The 27,600-nt window shown below is 31.5% G+C and overlaps 2 protein-coding genes and 1 pseudogene across 3 annotated transcripts; all 3 read left to right on the top strand.

The window, feature by feature from the left end:
- The first annotated feature begins 24 nt into the window (after positions 1 to 24).
- On the top strand, positions 25 to 4,677 carry LOC107930505 (probable pectin methyltransferase QUA3). Its single transcript, XM_016862169.2, has 7 exons — positions 25 to 698; positions 1,976 to 2,179; positions 2,273 to 2,483; positions 2,589 to 2,850; positions 3,074 to 3,448; positions 3,741 to 3,836; positions 4,211 to 4,677. Exons 1-7 carry the CDS (start codon positions 273 to 275, stop codon positions 4,431 to 4,433), a joined length of 1,797 nt encoding a protein of 598 aa, XP_016717658.1. The 5' UTR covers positions 25 to 272; the 3' UTR covers positions 4,434 to 4,677.
- Positions 4,678 to 8,133: 3,456 nt separating this feature from the next.
- Positions 8,134 to 14,299, top strand: LOC107930515 (shaggy-related protein kinase theta). Of its 2 annotated transcripts, XM_016862187.2 has the most exons (14): positions 8,146 to 8,532; positions 10,300 to 10,345; positions 10,423 to 10,551; positions 10,917 to 11,009; positions 11,314 to 11,373; positions 11,491 to 11,763; positions 11,908 to 11,982; positions 12,287 to 12,343; positions 12,442 to 12,582; positions 13,034 to 13,084; positions 13,172 to 13,267; positions 13,345 to 13,428; positions 13,649 to 13,751; positions 13,836 to 14,299. In XM_016862187.2, the coding sequence occupies exons 1-14, from the start codon at positions 8,474 to 8,476 to the stop codon at positions 13,895 to 13,897; spliced, it is 1,329 nt and encodes a 442-aa protein (XP_016717676.1). In that variant the 5' UTR covers positions 8,146 to 8,473; the 3' UTR covers positions 13,898 to 14,299. The 2 variants fall into 2 exon arrangements, with proteins under 2 accessions (XP_016717675.1, XP_016717676.1); XM_016862186.2 differs by having other exon boundaries at positions 8,134 to 8,532; positions 10,300 to 10,551.
- Positions 14,300 to 21,513: 7,214 nt separating this feature from the next.
- On the top strand, positions 21,514 to 25,229 carry LOC107930516 (LIM domain-containing protein PLIM2b-like; annotated as a pseudogene).
- Positions 25,230 to 27,600: the final 2,371 nt, after the last annotated feature.

Below are 27,600 nucleotides of genomic sequence, written 5' to 3'. Positions count from 1 at the left end.
ATTATATGGGAATTTAATAGAAGTGCTTAATTGATTGATTTTATATTTTATAATTCTAATAATAATAAGATAAGAAGAAAAGGAGGAGGAGGAGGAGGAGGAGGAGGAGGAGGAAAAGGATAGAAACACAAAAGACGGGATTCTTAGGTGTGAAATCTGAATCCACTATCTCAAACTCACTTCAAACACTTCCACTTCCTTTCTATGCAAAAAAGCTAAAAAGTCTTCAATGAATCATTGAAATTTAAATCTAATCAAAGCTTCAACAAAACATGGGTCACTTAAATCTACCACCATCCAAACGAAATCCGCGCCAATGGAAACTTTTGGACATCGTCTCCGCCTTCTTCTTCGCCCTCGTACTCTTGTTTTTCTTGTTGGTCTTCACCCCTCTCGGCGATTCCTTGGCTGCCTCTGGTAGGCAAGCTTTGTTGCTTTCCACCTCCGATCCAAAGCAACGGCATCGTTTGGTGGAGCTGTTGGAGCTTGGCCATCATCACCAGCCTATCGAAGCTTGCCCTGCTGATTCCGTCGATCATATGCCGTGCGAGGATCCTAGGCGTAGTAGTCAGCTCAGTAGGGAGATGAATTTCTATAGAGAAAGGCATTGCCCTTTGCCTGATGAAACGCCTCTTTGCTTGATCCCTCCTCCTCTTGGCTACAAGATTCCCGTTCAGTGGCCTGAAAGCTTGCACAAGGTATATATATGTATATATTTTCTTCTTTCAGCTTTTAGTTAGTGTTTGGGGACTTGGATTTTAGAAATAGTGTAAATTGAGTAGTAAATTATTTAAAGATCTAGCATTAATGAATTTGTTAAAATGCTTGAATTTGAAATTCTTAAAATATTATATTAAATTCCAACTAATTTATTTGTAATATCTATATTTCATTCTTACTATTTATATAATAATGAAAGCGGAGTATTTAAGGCATTGTGGGATTGTTGGGTTTTCCTTAGCAGCATTTGGGAACTAATATTTCAGGATTTGGATCTCAAAAATAGTGGAAATTGAGTACTAAACAATTTAGAAATATAACATTAAATAATCATTTCTCAAATACATGGATTTGTTAGAAGCTTGTTTACTAATGAATTTGAAATCCTTAAAATATTTTAGGATTTGATGAATTCATGTTTTTATACTTTTCTAATCTATATTATATTTGAATCTCAACTAGTTTGTCCACTTTATTCTTACTATTTACATAATAATTGAAATCGAAATCCAAAATTTCAAATCTAAGTTCCCAAACGTAGCATTAGAGATTATTGAAACACGAAATTTGCTATAAAATTGCTTGGGGATGGCAATGGAGCTAAGCGAGAATTGTTTTTGTCTATCTCTGTTCCACGCTTACAAGAATGTTGAGAGCGTCACTTCCATGGATCAGTAATATCCATAATTGGATAACTGCTCTCCGATACTTACTTCAATTTGATATTGTTCAAATTATATGATTCTAAGCATATTCATAAACATAATTATAGTTTATATATATGATTTCTAGTATACTTATAATATAATATATTCATATATGTATGGTTTTAGTAATTTTAAAAGTCGAGCGAGTGGAGCAAATACTAAAATTTACTAAAATTGTCTCGCTCCATCACCTGCATTCACTTCAGTATAAGAACTTCCACATTCAGCATGGTTTCCTGTCGAAATCCATAAAGCAGCTCGATTATTGCCATCCCTAAAGTTGCTCCTTTGTTAAGAAATGGAAGCAAATTATTAGTATTTACTTGTAAGAATTCCAAGTATATAATTGCTATGTATGGTATTCGAATATGTCACACAACGAAACTGTGGGTTTGTTTTGTATTCCATTAGAGCTTATTATTAAACACAAAATTTTCTATAAAAATTGATGTTGTTTCCATAAAATTGTTTCATCGTTTATTATACTTTTAGAAATGGAAGTAAATTGTTACCGTTACTTAAAGCAGTTCTGATTGTTTCATGGTTAGATATGGCATTCCAACATGCCACACAACAAAATTGCTGATAGGAAAGGTCACCAAGGATGGATGAAAGAGGAAGGTCCTTACTTTATTTTCCCTGGTGGTGGAACAATGTTCCCTGATGGAGCTGCATCGTATATAGAGAAACTTGGACAGTACATTCCCATAACCGGTGGAACTCTTAGGACGGCCCTTGATATGGGCTGTGGGGTATGTTGACACTATGTTGTATAGTAGTATCTTGTAATGCTCATACTTAAGTTTGTACTGTTTGAGTATTGTACTCATTATGGCCCTCTGCAGGTTGCTAGTTTTGGGGGTTCAATGCTAAAAGAAGGCATTTTGACACTCTCATTTGCTCCAAGGGATTCACACAAAGCACAAATACAATTTGTTTTGGAAAGAGGGATACCAGCCTTTGTTCTAATGCTTGGCACCCGCAGACTCCCATTTCCTGCATTTGCATTTGACTTAATTCACTGCTCTCGTTGCCTTATCCCTTTTACAGCTTATAGTAAGTTTTTTCCTTTGTTTTGCGAGTGTGTGGAGTGCTTTTTTTTTCGCATTTATATCTGCCTTTATTCTTTGGTCTTAGTTTGAAGAAATATGGCTTTTGCAGATGCAACATATTTTGTTGAAGTGGATCGGTTACTTCGTCCGGATGGATATTTGGTCATCTCCGGACCCCCTGTGCAGTGGCCTAAGCAAGACAAGGAGTGGACAGACCTCCAGGCTGTTGCAAGAGCATTGTGTTACGAGCTTATTGCTGTGGATGGAAACACAGCCATTTGGAAGAAGCCTGATGGAGTTTCATGTCTACCAAACCAAAATGAATTTGGGCTCGAATTATGTGATGGATCAAATGACCCAAGTAATGCATGGTAATCGTCATGGAGATCCTTAGTTTCAAAGAATTCAAAATTCTAGTAGGATTTGCCTTTCATCCTAAGAAAATTCCAACAAGAATTTGATGGAATTTTCTACCTAATTTAGCTGCATGTTCAATAGTTACCAGATTCCGTTCCCAACTTTTTCTATTCTGTTTATTTATTGATTCTAGAGAAGAAACATAGTGTTATAAACTTCTTTCTTTTTTGTTTGTAGGTACTTTAAATTAAAAAAGTGTGTGACTAAAACATCTTCTGTGAGTGGAGAATATGCTATTGGGACAATTCCCAAGTGGCCAGACAGGCTAACAACAGCTCCTTCAAGGGCCTTGGTCATGAAAAACGGGATTGACTTGTTTGAGGCAGACACGAGGCGGTGGGCAAGGAGAGTTGCCTATTATAAGAATACTTTGAACGTGAAGCTTGGTACTCCAGCAATACGCAATGTCATGGACATGAATGCATTCTTTGGAGGGTTTGCAGCAGCACTCAAATCTGATCCAGTATGGGTGATGAATGTTGTTCCTGCTCGGAAGCCATTAACTCTTGATGTTATATATGACAGGGGTCTTATCGGGGTATACCATGATTGGTGAGTTACTGTAGCATTCTACCTTTATTTGCTGAAAATGTTGATTGAATCTCCCATTGGAAAGGGTTTAGCTGATGTCGCTAGATGAGTGATTACTGATTATTTGCTTAAAGCTATGATTTTCTACTTGCGTGTTTTCACTGTCAAACTAGATCCCTGATTAACCCTTATCCTTGAAGCTTTGTCATGGTTGCTTGTCTTTTAGATTTGTCGTTCTTTTCTTATGATGGTTTGATGTATGGTGGTCTTTTATGGAAACTCTCTGGTTAACTCTCTCGATTGCTGTTTGCAGGTGTGAGCCTTTCTCGACATACCCTCGTACTTATGATCTCATCCATGTAGCTGGCATTGAATCACTAATAAAGCTCCCGGGTTCAAGCAAGAGCAGGTAGATATAACCATTAGCTTCATCCTTCAATTCTGTCTTTGGCTTTTCTTGAATTTTTGTAGCATGTGTTATGCGAGAAGTTCATGAATTACTCGAAACATTGCCTTTTAAGTTATTGCACATCACAATACTTTTATGTGCTTCAGAGAACCTTTTGCTCATTTTATTCTCCATTTTAAGCAATCACCTTCCAAACATGATGCAAAATAAATAAATAAATAAACGAAGCATAGAAGCACCTTTGTTTCCTAGGAGTCTTTGCATGTCTCGTCATTATTGAACAGACTTGTGAAATGTTTCTGCACGGCTCAATCTGTTAGTTTACTCGTTCGAGTTTTTGTCAGCTTTTTTCATCAACTTCGATGTTCCTGCAGGTGTAATCTTGTGGATCTAATGGTGGAGATAGATCGAATGCTGCGTCCAGAAGGAACAGTCGTGATTAGAGACTCCCCTGAAGTAATAGATAAAGTGGCTCGGATAGCTCATGCAGTAAGGTGGTCAGCAACCATAAACGACAAGGAACCTGAATCACACGGAAGGGAGAACATTTTGGTTGCAACCAAAACCTTCTGGCAGCTAACTTCATCGTCCTCGTGAGGCAGCCTTTGTTCTTCCTAATATAGGTATTTCTCCTTTTCGTTTCTTTTTCTTTTAATTACGATTTGAAGCCAATTTGTCTTCTCCTTGCATCAAAAAGGTGCAATCTTGTTTCTTGTTCCGTGTTCGCTATTTCTTTCTATCAAGAAACTGTAGATTTAGAAAGTATAAGAATCAAAAGACTGCAACTTTATTGTAGTGGAGACATAGATTGCAGTGAGAATTCGATTGTAATTTGATGCCATTAGATTGTTACCAACTCTAACTTGGTGCTGCTGCTCTGCATTACCATTGCGATCCTTCTGTGTGTGGTTTGATTAGTTATCGGCTCGATAACATTTAGCTAGATAAAAATACCATGGATGCTCTTATACTAGAAATTGGATTACATTTTGCCTTCTCTACTAAAAATATGGACAAATTAGTTTACGAACGTTTGATGGCAAACTAGTTCTTTTGTTAAAATTTTTTTACATTTCTACTGTTAAAAATTGGTTCTTGTATAGTGTTTGGTTAGTAGAAATGAATGAAATTTTTAATAAAAAGGACTAGTTAGCTCTTTGATCCAACACACAACATGGTAGTCGATACTGGCTGCACGGGCCGATATGTACCGTTTTAGTCTAAAACCAGTATCAAGTATTCTATGTTCCGCTTCGGCCAAAATTTACATGCGTTTAGGCCATTTCAGTGTATTTCAGCCCATTTTGATCAATACCGATGCATATCGGTTGGTACAAAATTTTGGCATTTTCAATCAATTTTTTAATTTTTAATTTTAACCATTTTAATTCTTCATAATTACATTTAAAATTAGAAGTTATTAATTTGAATTATTCAACCTAATTAATAATTTGTATATAAATATATTTATACGAATGTAATGTCACATGTATAATATATAATTTATTTATGTTTACCAAAATAACATATAATTTTTGAAGAAACTTAAACGTAAGTTATAAATATATATGTGAAAAAGATTTAAATGTATATATAATTTATCAATAAACTAAAAATTACACTATAAATATGTATATAAAAAAATTTAAAATTATTGATAATCTAAAACGATAAATTGAAATATATCGGTGTTTAAGAAAAAAATGGTCTGTCCATTGGTACGGTATTGATTACCTTGACGTATAGGAATTATTTTATCTATTTCTTGAGTAAATAGGGTCAAATGTAATCTGACTCTTAGTATTGTGATTTTCATGATTCTTTTATTTCTGTAGCTTTATCAATCTATATATGACATATATCTAGAAATGAATTTGAAAATTTAACTTCCAAATATACGAAAAAAACTTCAAAAGAATACATAAATGATGTATTACTCAAAAATGTTTTGATCATTTCAGCTTTTCTATTTTTCTTTATTGGGTTCAATGCTCGTATTGGAAACATATTTGTATTCAACACATATTACGGTGATTCTTATTAGACAATATCTCATCAAATGGGGTTATCAAATATGACATATTTTTATCTGAAATACATACAATTATATCAAATATAAACTCATATGATGTAATTATAGCGTATATAAAATATAAATCCATATTATTATAAAATATATGTTAGCTTTGAATTTATAAAAATAAAATTATTAAGCTTGAAATAAAAATGGCATATCTTTAAAATTAACATAAATTGAAATCAAGTTAAAAAAAGAATATAATATTAATATAAAGTTAAAGTCGTTTATAGAGCGGATCGGGTTTGGTTTGAACTACATTAACGAATGTTATATACACATTTCAAGTTTGCTCAAACTTACTCATATTTATAAATGATTAAACTAAGTTTGTATTAAGTCTACCAATATTTTTATTTTTATTTTTTTACAAAGTTTATGTTATTTTTAATTCAATTTTTAATAATTTAATACAATTTTTTATTTATTTTAATGCTTATATTATAGCATTATATATTGTTAATAAATAACTAGGAAATAAGTCGAGCTTGAGTGTTTAATGTGAAAATTCAAGTTCAAACTCATATGTTAAATCAGCTTCGATTTTTTATCCACACCAAAATTTTAGCATGCTCAAATTTTGATTTTAAATAAATATATCAGTCTCTAGATAAATCTAATTAAAATCGGACCAACGGGCTTATCACAAAGATTTCATAATCTAGGAATTAACCTCTATTGAACAAATCCTTGCAAGTGGATTGAAGTTGTGTCTATTTAAAGATAACATTGTTAAAATAAATAACTATAAAATTATAATATAAATCATAAAATAAACATTAAAAATATAAAAGAAATTGGATCAGAAATTTAAATAGTTAATATTATTAATTTTCAATTTAATCAATTCAATAATAATTAAACACATAAAAAATTAAAAAATAGGTTAAAAATTATAAACTAATTCCTTCAGTTCAACTATCAAAAGAAGAAGATTTATCGTATATATTAAGTTGATAAAATCAATAAGTACTTGATTTAACTAATCTTCAACATAAATTATAAAACAGGCAGATAAAATACTAAAAAAAAAAGTGATGACGTGTCCTCTCATTCAAGATTTTCATTTTGGGGGTCAAAAGCGATTTTAAAGATCTTCTATGTGATTTCCATCATACCTCACAGGTTGTTTCTGTTTATGTTCATACGACAGCTTGGCAAAGTGGGATATATTATTGCATTCGTTTCGTACGGATATATATTTAATTAATTTAATAATGTAATTATTGATTTTAATTGTATTTTTAATATATTAATTATAATTATAGCAGGGACTAAGGTAGAAATTATTTGAACTTTTCCCACTATATTATTTATAAGTCCTTTACAATTATTTAATGACATTTCAATAATTTTTTATATCATTGGCACATAATTTTTGTATTTTTTAATTAGAATTTCGAATCTTGAATATTTAATCTTTAATCCAAAATCTTGAACTTTAAACTCGAATTTAAACCTCAAACCCCTAACCCAAATCTAAACTTGGGTTCAAAGTTTAGATTCGGGTTTGGATATGAGATTCAGGATTTGAAATAGTATTTGAGTTTGAAGTTCAGGATAAAAAAATAGGAACTAAAATTATGTGTCAATGATATAAAAAAAAATTATTGAAATGTCGTTAAATAACTGGAAAGAGACTATGAATAATGTGGTAGGAATGGTCATAATTTCTCAGAATAGGAATTATACATATAAATTAAAAAAAAAACTTAACTTTGAATTATAATTTTTTAATTAGTATTAAAATTGAATTAATTCGCATTCATGAATCCAAATTATTGATTTTTTTATATAATAAAAAAATTCAAATGACTCATACGAAACTCGAATAAGCTTTTCATAGATCTAATTAAATTTAATTTTTTAATTAATTAGCTTAATGATCTTTTGATTAAATTAAAAATAAAAAAAGGGCTGATTAATTAATAATTAGTCTAATTTCTCATTTTAAAAATGGTCAAAGACCGGTCAAAGCTTCCCCCCGAATATTCCGTGAGGGATATATATCCTTGTCGGAATAGTCAAAATCAAAATCCTCATATATCTCCGTAAATACCACTTACCGAAAAGGGTATTTTAGTCCACCAAAAAATTATATACTCAATTACTGATCGTTAGATCCTTCAATTATGAAACAATCCGACGGATTATATTTCTTGTTTGACTAAAGTACAAATTAGCTTTGACCCTGTGGCTTTTATGGAATACAAAGAGAAGATTTTATTGTAGGAGGAAAACTTTTTTTTTTCCTTTTGATACAGAGAGAGGGGAAAGAAAAAGAGAATTTGAAGATTTTTTTTTAATTTATGTTTTTTTGTTGAAAAAAATCTCCTTTAGGTTTTTGTATTTTTGGCGATTATATTTTATTTTTGTTTGGAATTTTTTTTCAATTATTTGTTATTCTGGTGATAAATTTGAAGGCGGAGGAGGAGGGGAAGAAGAAGAGAAGATGCTGATTTTCTCTCTTCTCTTCTCTTATTTGTATTGATTGCCAAATTCATTTTGTTTACCTTCTGGGAAATTAGGGTTTTGGTTTTGTTGAAATCTAAAATCATGAATGTTATGCGTCGTCTCAAGAGCATTGCTTCCGGTCGCTCTTCAATTTCTTCTGATCCTGTAAGTTCTATTTTTCCCTATTTTAAATATTTTTTTTGTGATGGATTTGATTAGTGATAATATCTGTTTGTTTGTTTGTTAGGAAAATGAAATAATAGAAGTAAAGTAAAAGGAAACGCTTTTTGGGGAATATTTTTAAAGCTTGGTTCATTAAAATGATTTTTCCCCTTTTTTATTTTCCTGCACTTAATGTTTATATATTTTTATCATTTCTGGCATTCATGTTTAGATTTAGCTGGATTATTAATTGTTTTACACGCAACATGAGATTTTTATTCCCTTTTGTTCTTTTCCTAGTGAAGTTATTATTATTATTATTTTAAAATAAAAGAATATGTATTTTGAGATAGTTTTTGAACTTTTCATTTTGACTGAAACACCTAATGGCATTGTTAGCTAAGGTCTTTTCCTTTTTGTTTCGTTTCTGGAAGGTTATTTGCCATTATTTTTTAATGATTTCTTACATGTTTGTTTCATCATTGAACGTGTTCTCTTCTTTTGCTGATCAATGTGGATGGATCTCTTCTTTGATTTTGTGTTTGAGAATATCTTATTTTAGTTGTATGTTTGTGTGAGGATAATTTATTGTTTTTGCTTTTATGTATCAATGCATTTGAAAATAGCTCAGGTTAGAAAAAAGCTTGAGTTGGAAAAAGTTTGTCTAAAAAAATAGTGGAAAAAATGTTCATTTAAGAATTTTTAAGTGTTTGCCTTTGTTTTGAAAATGTGTAGTGAGAAATTAAAATGTCAAAAACAAGTTTAAATTTATTGGAGATTTGAAGATAATATTACCATCTTCTCTAAGAGTCAGCTTCCAGAATCCAAAAGCTCTATTTTCTTGGCTTTTTGGTTTGGGTTGGCAAACCATGTTTTTGACTGCAAAAGTCAAATTTTTGTACCTGTTTAGCATGGGGAAAGATGTACCAACAATAATGTAGAAGGGGCCGAATTGTTATAGGTTAAGTGTAGGTATAGAGTAATATGTTTTTCAATTACCATGGTGGTCGTTGATAGTATGCTGTGTTTTAGTAGTGAATTTTATTCATTGTTGATATGTCGGTGAGACGGTGATGTGTCAAATCTCGATTACTGTTTTTTCCCTTGAGAATGGGTAATGTTCTAAACAGAACTTATTTTCCTTGGTAGGGGCTGTATAAAATGCTGTGGATTTTGTTTCCTACCAAAATTGTTGGGTTCTTGTGATGTTGTGCCTGTAGTATGTAATCATGGACTGAAATCTAGAAAGGGAAGGAAATCGTAAATTTACATTTGACCCTCTGCACACCCCCCTCCCAAAAAAAAAACACCTACTGAAGTGTTATTGATCAAACTACTATTAAAACTGCTGCATACCACTTACTTTTAGCTTTGACATATTAACATTTTGATTGCTTCTATAATTTGTTTATCTTCCCTGAACTTGACCTTAATCTGGGATGGTCCACATAATTTTTGTTAGTGACAAAAGCAGTTTTGAGTGAGGAGGCCGAACTGAATGTTGATTTGTAACTTAAGGAGCTACTTGCCTGTGTCTATTTTGCATAAAATTTATTCAATCTGAATTGCTTCTTCATTGTTGAATGTCACTACCCACTTATGTATGAAGCACCTTTGTGCTGGAAGGAGTACCATGAAATTTACATCAAGACTAGTATCTAAAGATAGCGACATAAAAGGAACTCCTATTTTTATGATTCTGCTTGTATACTTTACTCCTTTGCTTTCATGTATTGAGTTCCCTTGAGAAAATCTTATTTTTCTCGTCAGGGTGGGGATTCTAGCTCCAAGAGGGCAAAGGTTGATCAAGAATCAGGTAGGAGTCGCAGAGAATCAAATTTAGTTGAGAGTAGTACCTCCAGTCGAGAGCATAATATGGCTTCTACATCACAGGAAACAGTTGCAAGCACATCCAGGGTTCCTTCTGTTGCTAGACAACAAAATCTAGGCGTTGATCAGCTCCCTAATGAAATGCGTGAAATGAGAATTAGAGATGAGAAAACTGTCAGCCATGATGATAAGGTTATTTTTTGTTTTTCATACTCTTCTGAATGTATCCATACATGTATGTTTATCATCCTCTTAAATCCTTTCTTCATTTATGTACACATACACGCATATGTATATATATGTGCATATATATAAGTTTGAAGCTCTTGTATAATTTGAAGTATTCAATATTGAACTTTAGCAAGGTCAATGAATTGGATCAGTGAGTAACTAGTCTATGTATTCCTCAGGCTATGACTTGGATTTCTTGAAGATATCTTGTGATCTGCTTTGTGTATACTTTTTTTGATTTTATGAAATGATTGAATTTCTTTCTATAATTTATCTAGCTTGTATGGTTTTTTCTAAAATTACTGTTTCTGGAGTGCAATTCACAGGATCCAGAGGCTACTGTTATTAATGGAAATGGAACAGAAACAGGTCAGATAATTTCAACTACTGTTGGTGGTCAAAATGGGCAACCAAAACAGGTGATTTGATTTTTGGTTATTGTTGTTGTATATGATTGACTGCTCATCAAAATTGTAAATTATCCTTAGCAGCCTATTTGCGAGTTACTGTTGCTTTATTCCTTTTTTAACTTCTTGATTTTTTCATTCTTTTCTCCTTGGTTTAATGGGAATAAGTTTTTTTCTTGTGCGTCCATGTGTTGTAGTTGCTATTTAAAAAATGAGCCCTAGTGCATGCATTGTATTTAATTTCTATTTGATTATTCTATTTGGGTTAGGCTGTGAAGAATGTTTAACAATGCTTTTTTTTTTCCCCGGGTCTCAGACAATGTCATATTTGGTGGAGCGTGTGGTTGGTACAGGTTCATTTGGTGTTGTCTTTCAGGTACGAAGTTATCGGTGTGTAGCAATCTTCTTGTCTATGTTCTCTTAGTGTTTGCATATTCAGAGTATTTTTTTTGGTCTCTTTGTGTTTATGATAACATTTTATGTTATGGTGTAGGCTAAATGCTTGGAGACAGGTGAACCTGTTGCTATAAAGAAGGTTTTGCAGGATAAAAGATACAAGAATAGGGAACTCCAGATTATGCGTGTACTAGACCATCCTAATGTTGTCCGGCTGAAGCACTCTTTCTTTTCATCCACTGAAAAAGATGAGCTCTATCTTAACCTTGTTCTCGAGTATGTTCCAGAAACTGTACATCGAGTTTCAAAACACCATAGCAGAATGAATCAGCATATGCCCATTCTTTATGTGCAGCTGTATACATATCAGGTGATCCTTGACCCTTCCTTGCTTTTGCTAAATTAGTAGTGGATTGCAAAATTCTACCGGTTGGAGTTTTTAACACTTTAGTTTGTATTCTCAGTGCATGCCATGATAAGCTGTATTGCTTCTTTCTTTCTTTTCTTTTTGTAGATTTGCCGTGCTCTAAATTATTTACATCATGTGATTGGCGTATGTCATCGTGATATTAAGCCACAAAATTTACTGGTAAGGCATTTTCCCATTTGTATTATAAGCTGAAGGTTGATGTCAAGAAAAATTTCAATCTCTTGTATAGAGATTGTTACCCATCACCTTGGCAATTTGTTATCGACTTGAATGCAGTATAATGTGTGGCACTGTGTATTTTTGGCCAGTCACACCAGTTTGAGTATGCTAATGTTGTAAAGTGGTTCTTTACTGCAAATTTTGGTTTGCCTTAACACGTCTTTGCTTTTATTTTTCTTCTGGTCATTGTTTGTGTTATCGAATGCCAAGGCATATTGGAGCTAATGTCATGATGTATTCACAGGTATATCCTCACACTCACCAGGTGAAGATATGTGATTTCGGTAGTGCGAAGAAGCTGGTATGTGCAACTTTTTGGGATGTTTGAATGTCTCTCTCTCCCCCTCCCCCCCCTCTCTTGTTTGTAAAACTTATGGAGATTTACTCTGCAATCTTTAGGTCCCAGGGGAACCCAACATATCATATATATGCTCACGATATTATAGGGCTCCAGAGCTTATATTCGGGGTGACGGAGTATACCACTGCTATTGATATGTGGTCCGTTGGTTGTGTGATGGCTGAGCTTCTGCTTGGACATGTGAGTTCATAAAAATATATTTCTGATGCAACTTAGATGTCAACTTATATTCTATTTAGCTCCCTAATGCTTTCAAGGCTCTAGTAACTATTCAATAGTATTCATGTTCCGTATATCATCATTTCATCTACCGTTTCATGATTGTCAATTTCACGGATTGTATTGTCATTCATGGCATTCATGATATTTGTTTTTACCGATGCCGTCATCCTTTTGAGCCCTTGTTTGTTAATGAGCATTAAAGGCTTTCGACATCCTGGATGTCTATGTGAAAGCACAATTTGCAAAACTAGTCTTTTATCTTCCTAGCTTCTGGATACTTTTGTGTTCTTATTTCTAGCATCCATTTATAATATGGAGAATTTTTATCTTTTGACAATATTCTGTTCTATACAATAATGCTCTATACAAGGCATGCACTAATGCATATTCCGTATTACCCCATTTGCAGCCACTCTTTCCTGGTGAAAGTGGTGTTGATCAGCTAGTGGAAATTATTAAGGTCTGCATATTCGGTTTTTCATTTTTCTAGTTTTACTTTTCTTTTTCTAGGTTTACTCATCTTTTTCCGTTTGCGTTATTGTTTCAGATATTGGGAACACCGACCAGAGAAGAAATTAAGTGCATGAATCCAAATTACACTGAGTTCAAGTTCCCTCAGATCAAAGCCCATCCGTGGCATAAGGTTTGCTGATTGGATCATCTTCTAAATACCTTACTTGCTGTAAAGAAAAACCAATCTTACGCTTGTTACAATTTCAGTTATTTCACAAGCAATTGCCCCCTGAGGCGGTGGATCTTGTGTCAAGGCTGCTTCAGTACTCACCGAAATTACGTTGCACTGCTGTAAGAATTTCGTAGTGTACTATTGTTGTTTTCAGTTGAATATGCACTCGTGCTTGTCTATAATGTTTGATAGGGAATTTTAGTAGCAATTGACTTATAAAGATGCTTTGACATGTGCGCAAGTTGTTGGAGTGTATCGTTTTAGTTTCATGTCTTTCACAATATTTTACACATGGTCTCGGTGTTGAATCTAATGAGTGTATTGCTTCCTGCTTTTCAGTTGGAGGCATTAGCACACCCCTTCTTCGATGATTTGAGAGTCCCCGATTTGAGCTTGCCTAATGGGCGACCCCTACCTTCCCTATTCAATTTCACAGCTCAAGGTAAAAGCTACTTCAAAATCTTCACATTGTATTTTATCTTCGAATCATCATGGTGCATAATTACTCGTGTCAATGGTTATGCAGAACTGGCCGGTGCATCTACCGAACTACGCCAACGTCTTGTCCCTGAACATGCAAGGACATAAAGAATATGATTAGAAGGCATCTGTAGGCATTGTAAATTGGTTTTCTGATGCTTTCTTTGCCTCCCATGACGAGGTAGGCCACGCCTCCTTCGCCAGTCAGTTCAGGTCCAAATCCGATAATCTTTGTTCCTTCATTTAATAGTTACAAGCCAAGACCCGAAAGCGCGAGTCAGGGAGGCTGGTAATGCTTTTAGGTGGATGGAATATAGGACTGCTAGCAGTGGGGTCTTGGGAATTTTTTTATTTTTATTTTTTTCTATATAAATATATTTTTCATTTACAATATTATGTGCCTAAACTAATGATAAAAAAAAACTCGTTAGAGTTCATTGTTCCAAAAACCGTAAAAATTTTCTACTAGAGGATTCATGAGTTTTCCTATATAAAAGTAGATCCAATTAATTTTGGACGTGATACAAACTTGCAAATTGCCATATGTGATTTATTAAAAACTGATTATATAACATGCAAATGTATTAAAATGCACTGCCAATGACATTGTTTGTTAATATTCAGGTATAGTTGTAAGTTATGGATTTTTATAGTCCCTTTGAATGGTTATTAGTGTAAAAATAATGGTGACAATTAAATTAGATATTGTAATGATAATGTAGCGTGAGACAAAAAAAAATTTAAATGGTCCTTTAGGGAAACATCCATCCAGGGTTCTTAGTTTCTTTTTATGTGCATTGAATGTAGGAGGGTTTTTTGAGGTTCTGTCTTGGTTTGTTATTAAGCTGTAGTGTTGTGTTGTACTTGGGAATGTATTTTTAAAAAATGAGTTACAATTTAGAAAAATGAAATAAAAGTACACAGTAATCACAATATGATATGATACTACAGTATTAAAAGTCGGATTTTGGTTTGCATGTTTGTGTGTATTTTATAAATATAAAAAACTGAACTATAGAAAAGAATAGAAAAGAATTTTCAACTGGTGTATGTTGTACAAACAAAGGTTATATAGATATAGTGGTTTAAATAAGAATTTTACGAATAATTTAATATTATTTTATATTTTCTAAATTAAATTATTAAAATATAAATTTATTTATAATTTAATGAGCTTAAATATAGTTGTATTAGCTAAACTCATTTTAATATCAAACTATTACATTTACAAAAATGAGAAATTTAAACATAGGTGATTGAAACTACACTCGCAAGAATTTCTCATGTTTCTGTTTAATTTAGATTTGGATTCATATAGCAATATTAGGATATGACCTTGATATTCCAACAAAAAATTTTGAGATAGATAAACAAAATGTTTGCAAGTATTATGCAAATAGTCTTCATGTCTTTAATCTTAAAAGAGTACTTGTTATCCATTCATTCTTACAGACTCAGACGTATTTATAAGTTGAATCGGGTTCAAGTTAGATTTATGTATGATATTAATATATTTTATGTTTGTTTAAACCTAATTTAGTTTAAAATATAGGCCTAGGATTTTGCTTAAGTTCGCTCATTTTAAAAAAAAAAAACTTAACTCAAGTGTGTTTTAGACTTGTCTATATTATATTTAATATTTTAGATATTTTTTTTGTTAAAATTTTAAATTTAGAAAAATTAACATATTTCTAATTTATATAGTGTTGTGTTATTATATATTTAATTTTATGTGATATAAATTATATAATATATAAAATATATATATACTACAAAAGTATCAAACTGGTCGAGTTAGGCTCAAGTCTTGAATGTTCCAACCCATATTTTAAACGTGCTTAATATTGTTTACTCAAGGCTTTTTTTGGTTATTGTATTTTGTCCAAATACTTATATATTTGAAGGCCTTAGAGCTTAGGCAGATAGTGGTACCTATGAATAGATCTACTGCTAGTGTACTAAAAAGTTTTCAAATTATATATAATCTATTATTATATTATCAAGTCATTGATTGAGTTTATATCACAAGTTAATCATGCACCAACTTGATTTGAAAAAAAAAATTGTTTTAATAAAATAACAAATATTACTATGATTTTTGTCCTTAAAATTTTATATAAAATCTATAAAAAAAATTTAAATTGAAAATAAATCTAAAAAGAGCCTCACAGTGGACTCACACAAAAGTTGCCTTAATTTTGCAAGTGTTATTGTACTTTTATATAATTTTTAAATTTATTTTTACATAAATATTTTTACCTACATGTGAATGTACCATAATCTAATACATATTACATTCTTTTTACTTGTAGATCTATATTGTTATACCTACATCCCGCAAGCTCACCTCATGCACTACCAATCTCGCAGGACAATACCCCAAACTAAGAATCATCTTGTGAGCTAAGGACATTTGTGAGGACCTACCGAGCTTATTACCTGGCAAATACGCAATGTAAGGACCACACCCTTGACATGGACAGAATACTTGCCATGCATACATCACATTTATCCGTTGTCTTAAATAACACCTACCTAAAGTGATAAGACATCAACAAGGCGATTCGGTTCCAATGAGTGAAACTAATAAGCCTGCCTCGAGACCTTTCAGATAGCCACCAAGCAGATCCCTTGAAAAACTACTAGGCATGAGCGTTAAACAAATGAGTCACTTTATGGGGGTTTTGACAGGTGAAGAGTTGCATTGTTTGTGTGTATTGAGGACGCCTTAGGGAAAAAATGGATGCACTAAAGGTTCTGGAATGGATGCATTAATGATAAAGCATCATAGTTGTGCCTTAGGAAAGGATGCCAATGAAGGAGCAGACTTTGTATCCTTTCGTGGGACACATGTTCTGTTGGGAGTAGTTTGTCAATGGTTAAATATGCCCAAACTAAATCAGTTGAAACTTATTTGCTTCATCAAAGAATTCTCAAAGTAATTTTTAGTTTTTGTACTCTTTGCAACCTTAAAATTTCTAAGTCTTTGTCTTCTTTTCATCATCATCTTCTTCAAGTTCTTTTGTCTTCTTTGTTGTTTTTCTTTCTCATTCTTCCCTCGCCACTATTTCCAAGGATAAGATTTCGATTTTCAAACTTTTTTGGTTTCATCTCTCTTTAGCGCTGCTTGATTCTAATGGTCGAAGATGACAAAGGCGGAGAAACCAGTACCTTCAAGGCTATTGTGAATAAGGTGAGAAAAGGCCCACAATTGGAAAACGAATACGTGATGGGTGGCACTTTTGAGTGTACCAACCAATAAGAAGATGACATGATTGCTTTGTATTCATGGGTTGGAAGCCAACCACTACAAGTACGACTTTAACATCCCCTCAGAGTCTAATGCCTTGAGTATCGTGAGTGAACCTAACTATGGCAGTGGAAGGTTAGGGTTTTATCTACCCCTTTATGTACTGGAGGTAGGGTTCCACTTTTCATTCGTTCATGGGCAATGTACTAAACCATTATGGGGTTGCACCAAGGTAACTAGTCAGAGCCTCCTAATTGATCATAGTAGGGTTCCTCAACCACTGTAGTGAGTGGGGGGACTACTACCAACTGAGGGCTTCCAAACTTTGTACAAGTTATCCTAAGCTAATCAAACCACCCAACCAGTGCAATTATACTTTGCTAAACGGCAAGGGACTCCTCCCGTGGAGAACTTATTGTATAAGAGGGTCAATAATATGAATTTGAACATAAGTACATACTTGTGGAGTGAAATTTGGGGATGGTTTTGGCTTCCCATTGTGTGAAACATGCCCCCCACAAACTTGTACAACTATAGACCTCTTTTAGACGAGTACGAGGATGTTGAATGATAGTTGAGGATTTGCAAAAAGGGGTCTTATTGATGTGCCCAATGACATCACCCTCTAGAAGGTGTGGAAATATTATCTATTCGAGAAGGTTCAAACGGTTTCTACAATGTTGGCTTCGAGTTGGGTTTTGCCGATGATGGGATTAGGAAATCACGCGACCATTAGAGGCATTCATGGGTGGGGTCGAGCCAAGTTTGGGTTAGGCCTAAGCATGATATTAACACACTTTATACTTGCCTAGCCTAGCTCAGTCGAAACATGGGCCTAAAATTTTGCCCAAGCCCGTCTACATTTGTAAATAGCTAACTAAAGCTCATTTTAGGCTCGCCTATATTATTTTTAAAAAAATGAAAAATATATATGTAGGTAAAAATCCAGTTCAAAAACAATTTTCTTGCATAGCGAAATATAAAAATTTTGAAAACCAACCTGGTTTGTAATATTTATAGCAATAAACCTTAGACCGAATACGCACCTGTGTTTTCGAATAGATGGATCCTTGTCGTTCCTGCCTTTCAACCAAACAATATTATCTGTTATTCTCATACCACGAACGACTTCAAGTGTGGGTTTGGATGATTGAAGAAAAATACATAATTAGAAATAATTTTCTTTTCTTAATGTGAAAATGCAAAATATCTTCTAAAATAAAAACTGACAGAATTTGTTATTTCGGAAAATAGATTCAATAGTTAAGAATAAATTCTCTCTATTTTCGGGCAGAGTAACAATACCTTAAAGTTCTGTTTAATAGCCCTACTGGTGCCATCTATTTTTAGGGAAAGAATGTAGAACCTATTTTTAATTGTAAAAGTTTTAGGCAACCCTAATTAATATTACTAGGTTTGTCGTCCGCCCCTTTTAGCATGAGAGACTTTTGGGTCTCTCCCATATTGGGTCCAATTACAAGTACTTCTCGAGCTTTTAATCCAATACTTTATAAATTGTTCTAACTTAATATTTGTTTTTCTATTTCCCAAAATAAACTTCTCTATATATTTCCAATTAAATAATCTTCTCAACCTAATTCTAATTCCGTTAAAATCATAGCGACTTTACCATAAAAGAATTCATGAGAAAATATAGTTAATATTTTCATATTCAATGGTTCACTATGACCAAATGATTTATTTCCATTTTCAAACTTCATTTAATTCGAAAACCATAAATTTATTTTCTGGTCATTTTCATTTTCATTTTGGAGAAAATCATAGTCATTTCCAAATGATTCCATTTCTCCATTTTTACTATTTCTATTCATTTGATTCAACATGTAATTCATTTATGGTTTTAACAAGCTAGTGGAGGGACCAATTGGACGTATGCAATTGAGGATCAAATGATTTATAAATAAGTTCCAACTTTTCGCCTATTAATTAGAAACTCATTTAGTCACGAAGTCATTCCATTATAGTATTGTGACTAAGCTCTCTCCAATGACATACCATCACGAAAGCAACTTGACCAGTGTTCATCTAATGACCTTGTCGTAAGTGTGCTACCCTCATAGGATATCTTTAATCTCTTTGGGACAATAATTTTTCTCCCAATATAATCCTATTTTATCTCATAGTAACCATTACACCTTCCTACATGAAAAGTCAATTACTATCAAATAGTAATCAAGTCATTCATCACAAATACGAACGACTCGTGATCACGTTTACTTTTCATCAACCATGTAATGCTAATGAGTGTCGAGATATTCTGCTGAAGCAAAGTATCGTTCCATAGCTACAACTGTGTGTGAATTGAAATGGTTAAAAGAGCCTCTTGTTGTCTCTTAGTGTTGTTCACTTTGATATTATGTTGTTGTATTATAATAGTTAAGTAGCCTTACATATTAGTGCAAATCTCGTGTTTCATGAGTGAACAAAGCACATTGAAATTGATTGTCATCTTATTCGTGATGAGATTCAACATGGACATGTTCAAACCACTTATGTTTGCATCTCTAAACAACTAACCAATATCTTCACTAAGGCATTGGTGACACAATAGTTTGGGTTATCTTCTACGCAAGTTGGTTGTTCGTAATCTTCACGCACCAACTCAAAGGGATATTAGAAAAGAAATTAAGGAATATATTAAGATATGCAAATATTTATTAAATATGTAGATAATATATTTAGGAGAGAAGTTAGCTAGGGATTTACATAGATTTATTAGGTGATTTATTTTCCATGTTTATCATGTATAAATACGGCTCTTTTTGGCTTGTTAATACAGAAGAAGGAAGTCAATATTTTTCTCTCAAAAGTTTTTACACAAACCTTCGGAGGGCCAAGCTTAAGGCTGAGGCTTTTGTTGTCGAGGTAAAGGAAGAGGCCATCGTCTGAAGGACTTGAGTGGAATATTTGGAAGAGGTTAATTCCACTTTGCTTAAGGAGAATGAGAACATCAAGGACTACAAAGGGTATCAAGTTGACCGAGAGAGGGGTTGTGCTTGGATAGCTGAACTTGATACGGCCCTCTAGAAGCAAGAAAATAAGGCTAAACAGGCCAAGGAGCAGTTGCAATAGGAACAAAAGGCCTGCATTGAGGTAATGAAAATGTTTAACAAAGCTAAGGCAAGATTAGGTCCCTTTATAAGGGATAGCTTCATCTTGGCCGCCCAAGTAGCTTAGAAGCCCCTTCATCTGTTCGAGGTCAACTGGGGGGCTTGTTGTAATGTTGTTGGGTCTGAGAGGTTAGACTTTAATGTCATGACCCTGTCAGGGGAAGCTTGGGAGAAATTCCAAGCAAATATGATGGAAGTCTCTTTCTCCCTCTTGTACCCCCAAATGAACCAAAAGGAGGTTCGAAAAATAGTGCTTCTGAAGATGGGGTTAACTATCGGCTGAAAAGGCTATGGAGGAACCCTCTTTTCTTACAATTGAATACCCCCCCCACAACTATGACTATTGTTCCTTTGAGCCTGTAATTATTAGTCCTTTCTAAGCCCACAACTACTGAGCGTTCTTTCTTGGATGAGGTGATCCTTGCTTCCACCTAAGGTGTGGATAACACCATGGTCAACGTAGATATTAGGGTATTGCATTTGTATTTGCTGTTTTAATGGCTTGTACTTAAATTTTGTGAATGGAGTGAATTATATTTTTAAACTTGTTTCTTTTTCTTTGTCTTTGCTTTTGTTGTGCATGTACCCTTCATATAAATGCTCATTCATGTGTTACTGGATACTTGAGCTAGCTAACCCTAATGGTAAGCTGGATACTTGAGCTAGCTAACCCTAATGGTATCATAGATTCAAGGTAAGGACTACATAAACTTTGGTTGATGGTTCAAATCCTACAAATGCATTCCTTATAATTAATATTACGCACAATAATAACATCTCTCCCGTGAATTATTGCATGTATTTGTTGATTGAAATCAATGTTCACATAATATCTAAAATTTATTTACTAATGCGAACTTATTAATTCAAACTTTATTTGGATGTAAGCTGAGACTCAAAAATAAGAGTGGCAATACAATTATTCGTGGTGACTAAGTATTATAGTGATAACATTGAAAATAAATGCAAAAGTAACAATAGCAATGAGATAAAAATGGAAAAAACTATTAATAACATAAATGATAGTAAACTTGAACAAACCTAAAATATATTTAAATGTTATTAAAAAACTCAAAACAAATATTTTTTTAACAATAAAACAAATCATCAAATCAATCTGAACTTAAAAAATAAACAAACTAGCCATAACTCGATTAACTCCATTGACAGATCTAACTACCACCGTTAGCACAACTTCAAATAGAAAAAATAGTTGGCTTTCAATTTCCTTCCTCCAAAATTTAACCTTGAAGAGGTCAAAAAAACACAGACCTTGTTTCTTTCCAAATTAAAAGGACATTAACTTCCCAAATTATGAGATAATAATAGTGGGATCTCCCACCTCAACACTACCAAAATTACCCAATTGCAAAATGGGTTAAAATAAGCCCTTATCTCATTTGTAAGAAAGTGATAGACAAAAGGGCAAAAAACCTACTCACTTTCTTTTGTCAAACATTATATATTTCCATTGTTTCAATAACATCTTACAAAGAGCTTTTTCCTTTTTCTTTTAGTTTCTGGAATCAAGGAAATGTCATTCACTGGAACAATTGACAAATGCAAGGCTTGTGATAAGACTGTACATGTTGTGGATATGTTGACTCTCGAAGGAGTTCCATACCATAAAACATGCTTCAAATGTAGCCATTGCAAGGGAAATCTTGTGGTAATTAATCTTGATTTTTATCTTTCAAGTTCTCTTTCGAGTTCTCTTTCATAATTTAAATTTATATAGGATGAAGTCAAAAAAATTTTACGGGGTTGAAATTAAATTATATATTTTTACTATAGTAAAAATACAGTTTCACCATTTTAATAGTTTGTATCTTTAAATTTTTTAAAGGATTAAATCAAGTTTTTAAAGGGGTCAGAGTGTAATTTTACCATTACTAGTTTAAAATTTTATAAATTATAAAAGGACTAAATTTATGACTCGTTTTTAGATATATTTGTGAGCGCATGAATACGGATATATTTCTAGTTCGTAAATTTTTAAAATTTTTATATATTTAAAGGATACTTAAAGATAATTGTATACATATATTAATAATGAGTACTTTTAGACAAATAAAAAAATATAAAATTTTAATTTGCATTACAGGTAAAGTTAAGAGGTCAAGTAATAGATGCCTTGCAGGGGTGAAATTAAATTGTAGTTTTTATGATAGTAAAAATGCAATTTCATCATTTTAATAGCCTATATTTTTATAATTTTTAAAAGATTAAATCAAATTTTTATCATTTTTAGGGGGCTTAAGTTCAATTTTACCGTTACTAATTTAAAATTTTAAAATTTTCAAAGGGCCTAAATGAAAAAAAAATTCATTTTAGGGGGCGGCCTCTGCCAGCTCCACTAATTTCGTCCTGGTGCCTTGGTTACTTTGATTAAATGATACCATTTCATTTTTATTCTCTATTAAAATTAATAATTCAATTTAATCCTTTTTCCTTTAGTTTAACCCATTCTCAAAAATTAATAATTTATTTTAATTCATTTTAACAAAAAAAAAAACTTTAACCTTGGGATTCCTAAGTTCGCCCTTAATTTGCATAAAAAATAATGACTTAAAATTGAATGATGTTAATTAATTGTGTTTCTTGACAGATGAGCACTTACTCCTCCATGGATGGAGTTCTTTACTGCAAGCCTCATTTTGAGCAACTTTTTAAGGAATCAGGCAATTTCAGCAAAAATTTCCTAACAGGTTTAAGACCCATTTTGTAATTTTCTTTATCAAAATTAATTATGAAGATTGGAGATGATATCTAATATGGATAAATCCTAAAATTATACATGAACTATGATTTAATGTGCAATTACATACATAAACTTTAATTTTGTGTAATTTTTATAATTTATTAACACAACTATTTATATACCATCATTTTATATTTATATATTGCATACTTAAATAATTATATTTATTCAATATAAAAATAGATTGATGTATTTTTTTAAATATGTATAATTAAGTCAAAATTAAAGTTTCAAGTATATATTTAAACCATAATTAGAGTTTCATGTGTATGATTGCATCAAATTAAAGTTTATATATAATTATACATTAAATCAAAATTCATATATAATTTTGATATTTATCTGTATATATTATAGCCTATCATTTTAAATTTATTTGATTGACCACTTTTGCAGCAAAACCCGAGAAGCAAAATGAAACGGTACGTTTTTACTTTCTTTTATATGTTTTATATTACATTTTATTTTTCATTTTTAGTAAAAAAAATCTTACTTTATTAATCATCCGCTCGTATATCAAATAATAATTTCAAATTTAATAAAATTTTTTAGGACTAAAAAAATCATTTTAACCTGAAAACAAAATTTTATGAAAAGAAGTTAAAACCGTAACATTTTTTTTTTATTTTCTTTAAAATCTCGTATTCAAAAAATATATTTGATGCTTATTTGAATATGTAGATAAACCATAATCAAACAAGGTGAAATTTTGTTAGATCGCGTTGATGTGAAGCATCACATAAATTAAAATATTGTTTTTTGAGTACTGTTGAAGAACCAACAGACTCTCAAGGTTTGTCCTTGATTCATATAATAATTCAAGAGACAGATTTTAATATAGAGGTACTTCGGCAACTAAGATACCACTTGGGCTAGCTAAAGATCTTGACTTTAAACCTTCCTCCATGTGTTCTCACTCTTCACTAGCTAGGGTTTACGATATTCAACAGCTTCAATAGGATAATACTATTAGGTTCTCTTCAGAGTCAATGACAAAAATTTAAGACCGTATCAATTTTTCATTGACACCTAAAGATGATACTACCTTTACATTATTAACATGCAGTGGCATATCTAAGGGGGCTAGCAAGGCCCAGTCCTCTTTAAAAATAAAAACTGTCCATTTAAATTTTTTAAAAATTTTATAATTTTTAATTAGTAAAAATAAAATTACACTTTAACCCCTTAAAAATAAAAAAAAAATTGATTTAATCATTTAAAAGTTATAAAAATATATTAAAAATTAAATTTTAATTTTTACCCTTAAAATAATTTTCTGACTTTCACATAATACATCCCATCCCTCCCCAGTAAACTTGGATAAATATATTACACAAACATTAATTTATAATATGGACTCAAATTACAATGATAAATACATTTGGATCACATTGCATTTATCACTATTACAAAAATAATGAATAAATATCAACTAATTAAAAATATGGACCAAAATACATTTATTTTTTGTATTGATAAATGACAAATTTTATGTAATTTGTTACAGAATAAGACTTCTAGTAAATTTTCATCAGTGTTCTGTGGAACCCAAGACAAATGTGCCTAGTGCGAGAAGACAGTGTATCCATTAGAGAAGGTAAATACATTTTACATTATGTTTTTTTTAAATTAATCAATAATTTATTTATTTTTATCATTACATAAAATTTATGAATTTTGTTTTGATTTAATAATTTTTTAAAAAATAACAGACCGAAACAACTTAATATCCATTACCACTATTTAAAACCTCTTTATATATATATATATATATATATCTTCGAGTTTTTATTAATATTGATTCATATTGGTTGGGTTTAGGTGAGCATGGAAGGGGAATGTTTCCACAAATCATGTTTCAAATGTGCTCACGGAGGGTGTCACTTGACACACTCTTCGTATGCGGCTTTAAACGGGGTCTTATATTGTAAGCACCATTTTTCTCAACTTTTCATGGAGAAAGGGAACTACAATCACATTCTCGAGGCTGCTACACATAAGAGAAACAACTCCGCGGCGTCGATCGAACATGGCGATAATGAATCAGAAGAAACTCCAACAATTGAAGAAACTTAATCTTGAAAAATTACATAACACTAACACGATATCATTCTTACAATTTGTCTCTATAAATTTTTTTTTTAAAAAAGAAAGCAATATAGTTTGATTGGGTATACAATCTCATCAAAGTTGAATTTATTTGTTGACTAGTTTATTCACAATTGTGGACCAACATGTTTATGTAACTCAAACAATATCATTACCTAATATTATATACATTGAATTTTTTTTGACAAATAAAAAGACTTGGAGGTTACTATCTTTCATTAACATGAATCAATCATAAGCTCATAGATAAGGATACTCCATATCAAATGAAAGAGTACAATATTTGTTTAAAACTAACTTACTAAGATAATCCGTAACTCTATTACTCGTTCGGCCGATCCAATTAATCTTGACTTCCGTGAAGAATTCAAGCAAGCCAAAAATGATTATGTCTTACCAATATTTTTTAATATGGTTCACCAAACTGGTGCAACCAGTCTCAAAAATGGCCCTCACAACATTATTATCTCGGGTCCAAATAATCCTATCCCTCAAAGCCTCGGCCTCCGCCCACTCTCCCTCCATCCGATTCTCCCTATAGTCCGCAATACCGCCTAACACGAATCTGTCACTATCCCGTGTATACATTGAATTGTTTGTGTGCCTTAGGGGTGATTTTGTATTATAAAAAAAAAATATATCGAAACGATGTGAGAAAAATATGATTATAAAATGTCGTAGAGATATGTATATAAATACTAAAAGTTTAGAGATACATACATTTATGAACAAAAAATTTACAAAAATTAAAAATATTTTATGTAAAATTTAAGTTTTAAAATTATAAAATCATTAAAATATTGGCATCTTTATTTTGATTTCAAAACCTTAAATTTCAGTCAATTATACACCGGCAGAGCCAATGAGGTCTCGATCTCCTAAAATAGAAAATTTCACCTTTAGTTATTTTATAATTTTAAAAATTTTAAATTAATATATAATAAAATTGCACTTTGCCCTTCCAAAAATGAGAAAATTTAATTTAGTATTTTAAAAATAATAAAGATATAGGCAATTAATATGGTGAAATTTTGATTTTACTATTATGAAAATATGCAACTTAATTCCGACTCCCCTCAAAAAGTTTTCTGACTTTCTCCGCTGCTATAATAAATTGTGTCATAACTTTACTTCAATTATATATTTTAAAATTTCATAAAAGTTCTTAATTAGTTATTTCACAAAATACCAATTCAAAGTTTTAAACTAAATATGCTCATGGGCCAGGTCGAGCTGGGTTTAAATCGAGTCTAAGTATGATATTAACATATTTTATATTTACCCAAGCCTAGCCAGACCCGAAATAAGGGCCTAAATTTCACCCAATCCAGCCCATATTTGCAAAAGATTAATTTAAATTAATTTTAAACTCGCCCATATTTGCAAAGGATTAACTTAAACCCATATTATTTTTAAAAATATTTAAAAATATATTTATATTATTTAAATTTAATATTTAATAAATTTATATATTTTTTATTTATTAAAATTTTTTATATAGTCATCTTAACATTATTTTAATGTTTACATTATAGTAGTATTATATATTTAGTATAGGTTTGTTTTTTCCAATGTATTATAAATTACATAATATAAAATATCATAAACTTTAAACGGGTCGAGTCAGACCTTGAATGTTCAAGCCTAAGCTTAGCCCATATTTTAAACGGGCCTAATTTTTTTGTTCAAGCCCATTTTTTCAGGCTTAATATTTTTACCTAAACTCTCCCAAATTTCGAGCGGACCTTCAAGTCTAAGTTAGTAGTTCGACTCATGAACAAGTCTACTTTAAACCATAAATTTTACTTATATTAAAAACCCTGAATTTAAAACTTTAACTCTAAACCCTAAAACAAAAACTTTAAATCTTAAACTATAAACTGTAATTCTAAATCTTAAAATATAGTATAACTTTTAATCTTATGTTGTTAGTTAAAAGAGTAAGCAATCTCGCATTGTCTGGTAATAAGTTGTAAATGAATTATGAGTCTATATATACCCATCTTATATCGCTTAAGAAAAGAAGGAAAATAAGACTTTAGGAAGACCTGTTTTGTAAGTTCTATTTCTACATTTATAGGTGGCATTAGGAAAAAAAATATTAGTGCTGCCACTTTTAATTTTTATGTGATAGAAAACGCTTCTAGTTAGAAATGTTTTTCTATCATTACGTTGAAAATACTTATAATTGAATGCGTTTTTATAAAATCGGCCTTCTCATAATTTTTCTAAATATTGACTTATTCGTGTATTTAAAAAAAAACCGCAATTATGAATATTTAAGTTGGGTGTTAAAATTTTAAATTTGAAGCAACGAAAATGAAACGCATATCTCATTTTAATTAGCTTCAAATTTAAGATTTTAAGATTTTATAATTTGAAAATTTTTAAATATATAGTAATTCTTTTGAAATTATAAAATTCCTAAAAATATATAAAAAGTTAAAATATATTTAAAAATAGCTAATATTTTAAGAAATTTTAAACTAAATAATTATATATAAATTCTTAAAATTTATAAAAAAACCCACAAGTTATATTATTTTTTAATTTTAATTTC

Source organism: Gossypium hirsutum, chromosome A08, assembly GCF_007990345.1.
Source record: "Gossypium hirsutum isolate 1008001.06 chromosome A08, Gossypium_hirsutum_v2.1, whole genome shotgun sequence".
NCBI lineage: Eukaryota > Viridiplantae > Streptophyta > Magnoliopsida > Malvales > Malvaceae > Gossypium > Gossypium hirsutum.
This window is presented reverse-complemented; position numbering and strand designations above follow the sequence as displayed.

What these genes read in the sequence shown, in the direction of transcription:
- LOC107930505 (XM_016862169.2), top strand. Translation starts at nt 273, where the DNA reads ATGGGTCACTTAAATCTACCACCATCCAAACGAAATCCGCGCCAATGG. An exon ending in CCCTTGATATGGGCTGTGGG is followed by an intron (nt 2,180 to 2,272) that starts GTATGTTGACAC and finishes GGCCCTCTGCAG; the next exon opens with GTTGCTAGTTTTGGGGGTTC. An exon ending in TATCCCTTTTACAGCTTATA is followed by an intron (nt 2,484 to 2,588) that starts GTAAGTTTTTTC and finishes TGGCTTTTGCAG; the next exon opens with ATGCAACATATTTTGTTGAA.
- LOC107930515 (XM_016862186.2), top strand. Translation starts at nt 8,470, where the DNA reads ATGAATGTTATGCGTCGTCTCAAGAGCATTGCTTCCGGTCGCTCTTCA. An exon ending in AAAATGGGCAACCAAAACAG is followed by an intron (nt 11,010 to 11,313) that starts GTGATTTGATTT and finishes CCCGGGTCTCAG; the next exon opens with ACAATGTCATATTTGGTGGA. An exon ending in CTGAGCTTCTGCTTGGACAT is followed by an intron (nt 12,583 to 13,033) that starts GTGAGTTCATAA and finishes CCCCATTTGCAG; the next exon opens with CCACTCTTTCCTGGTGAAAG.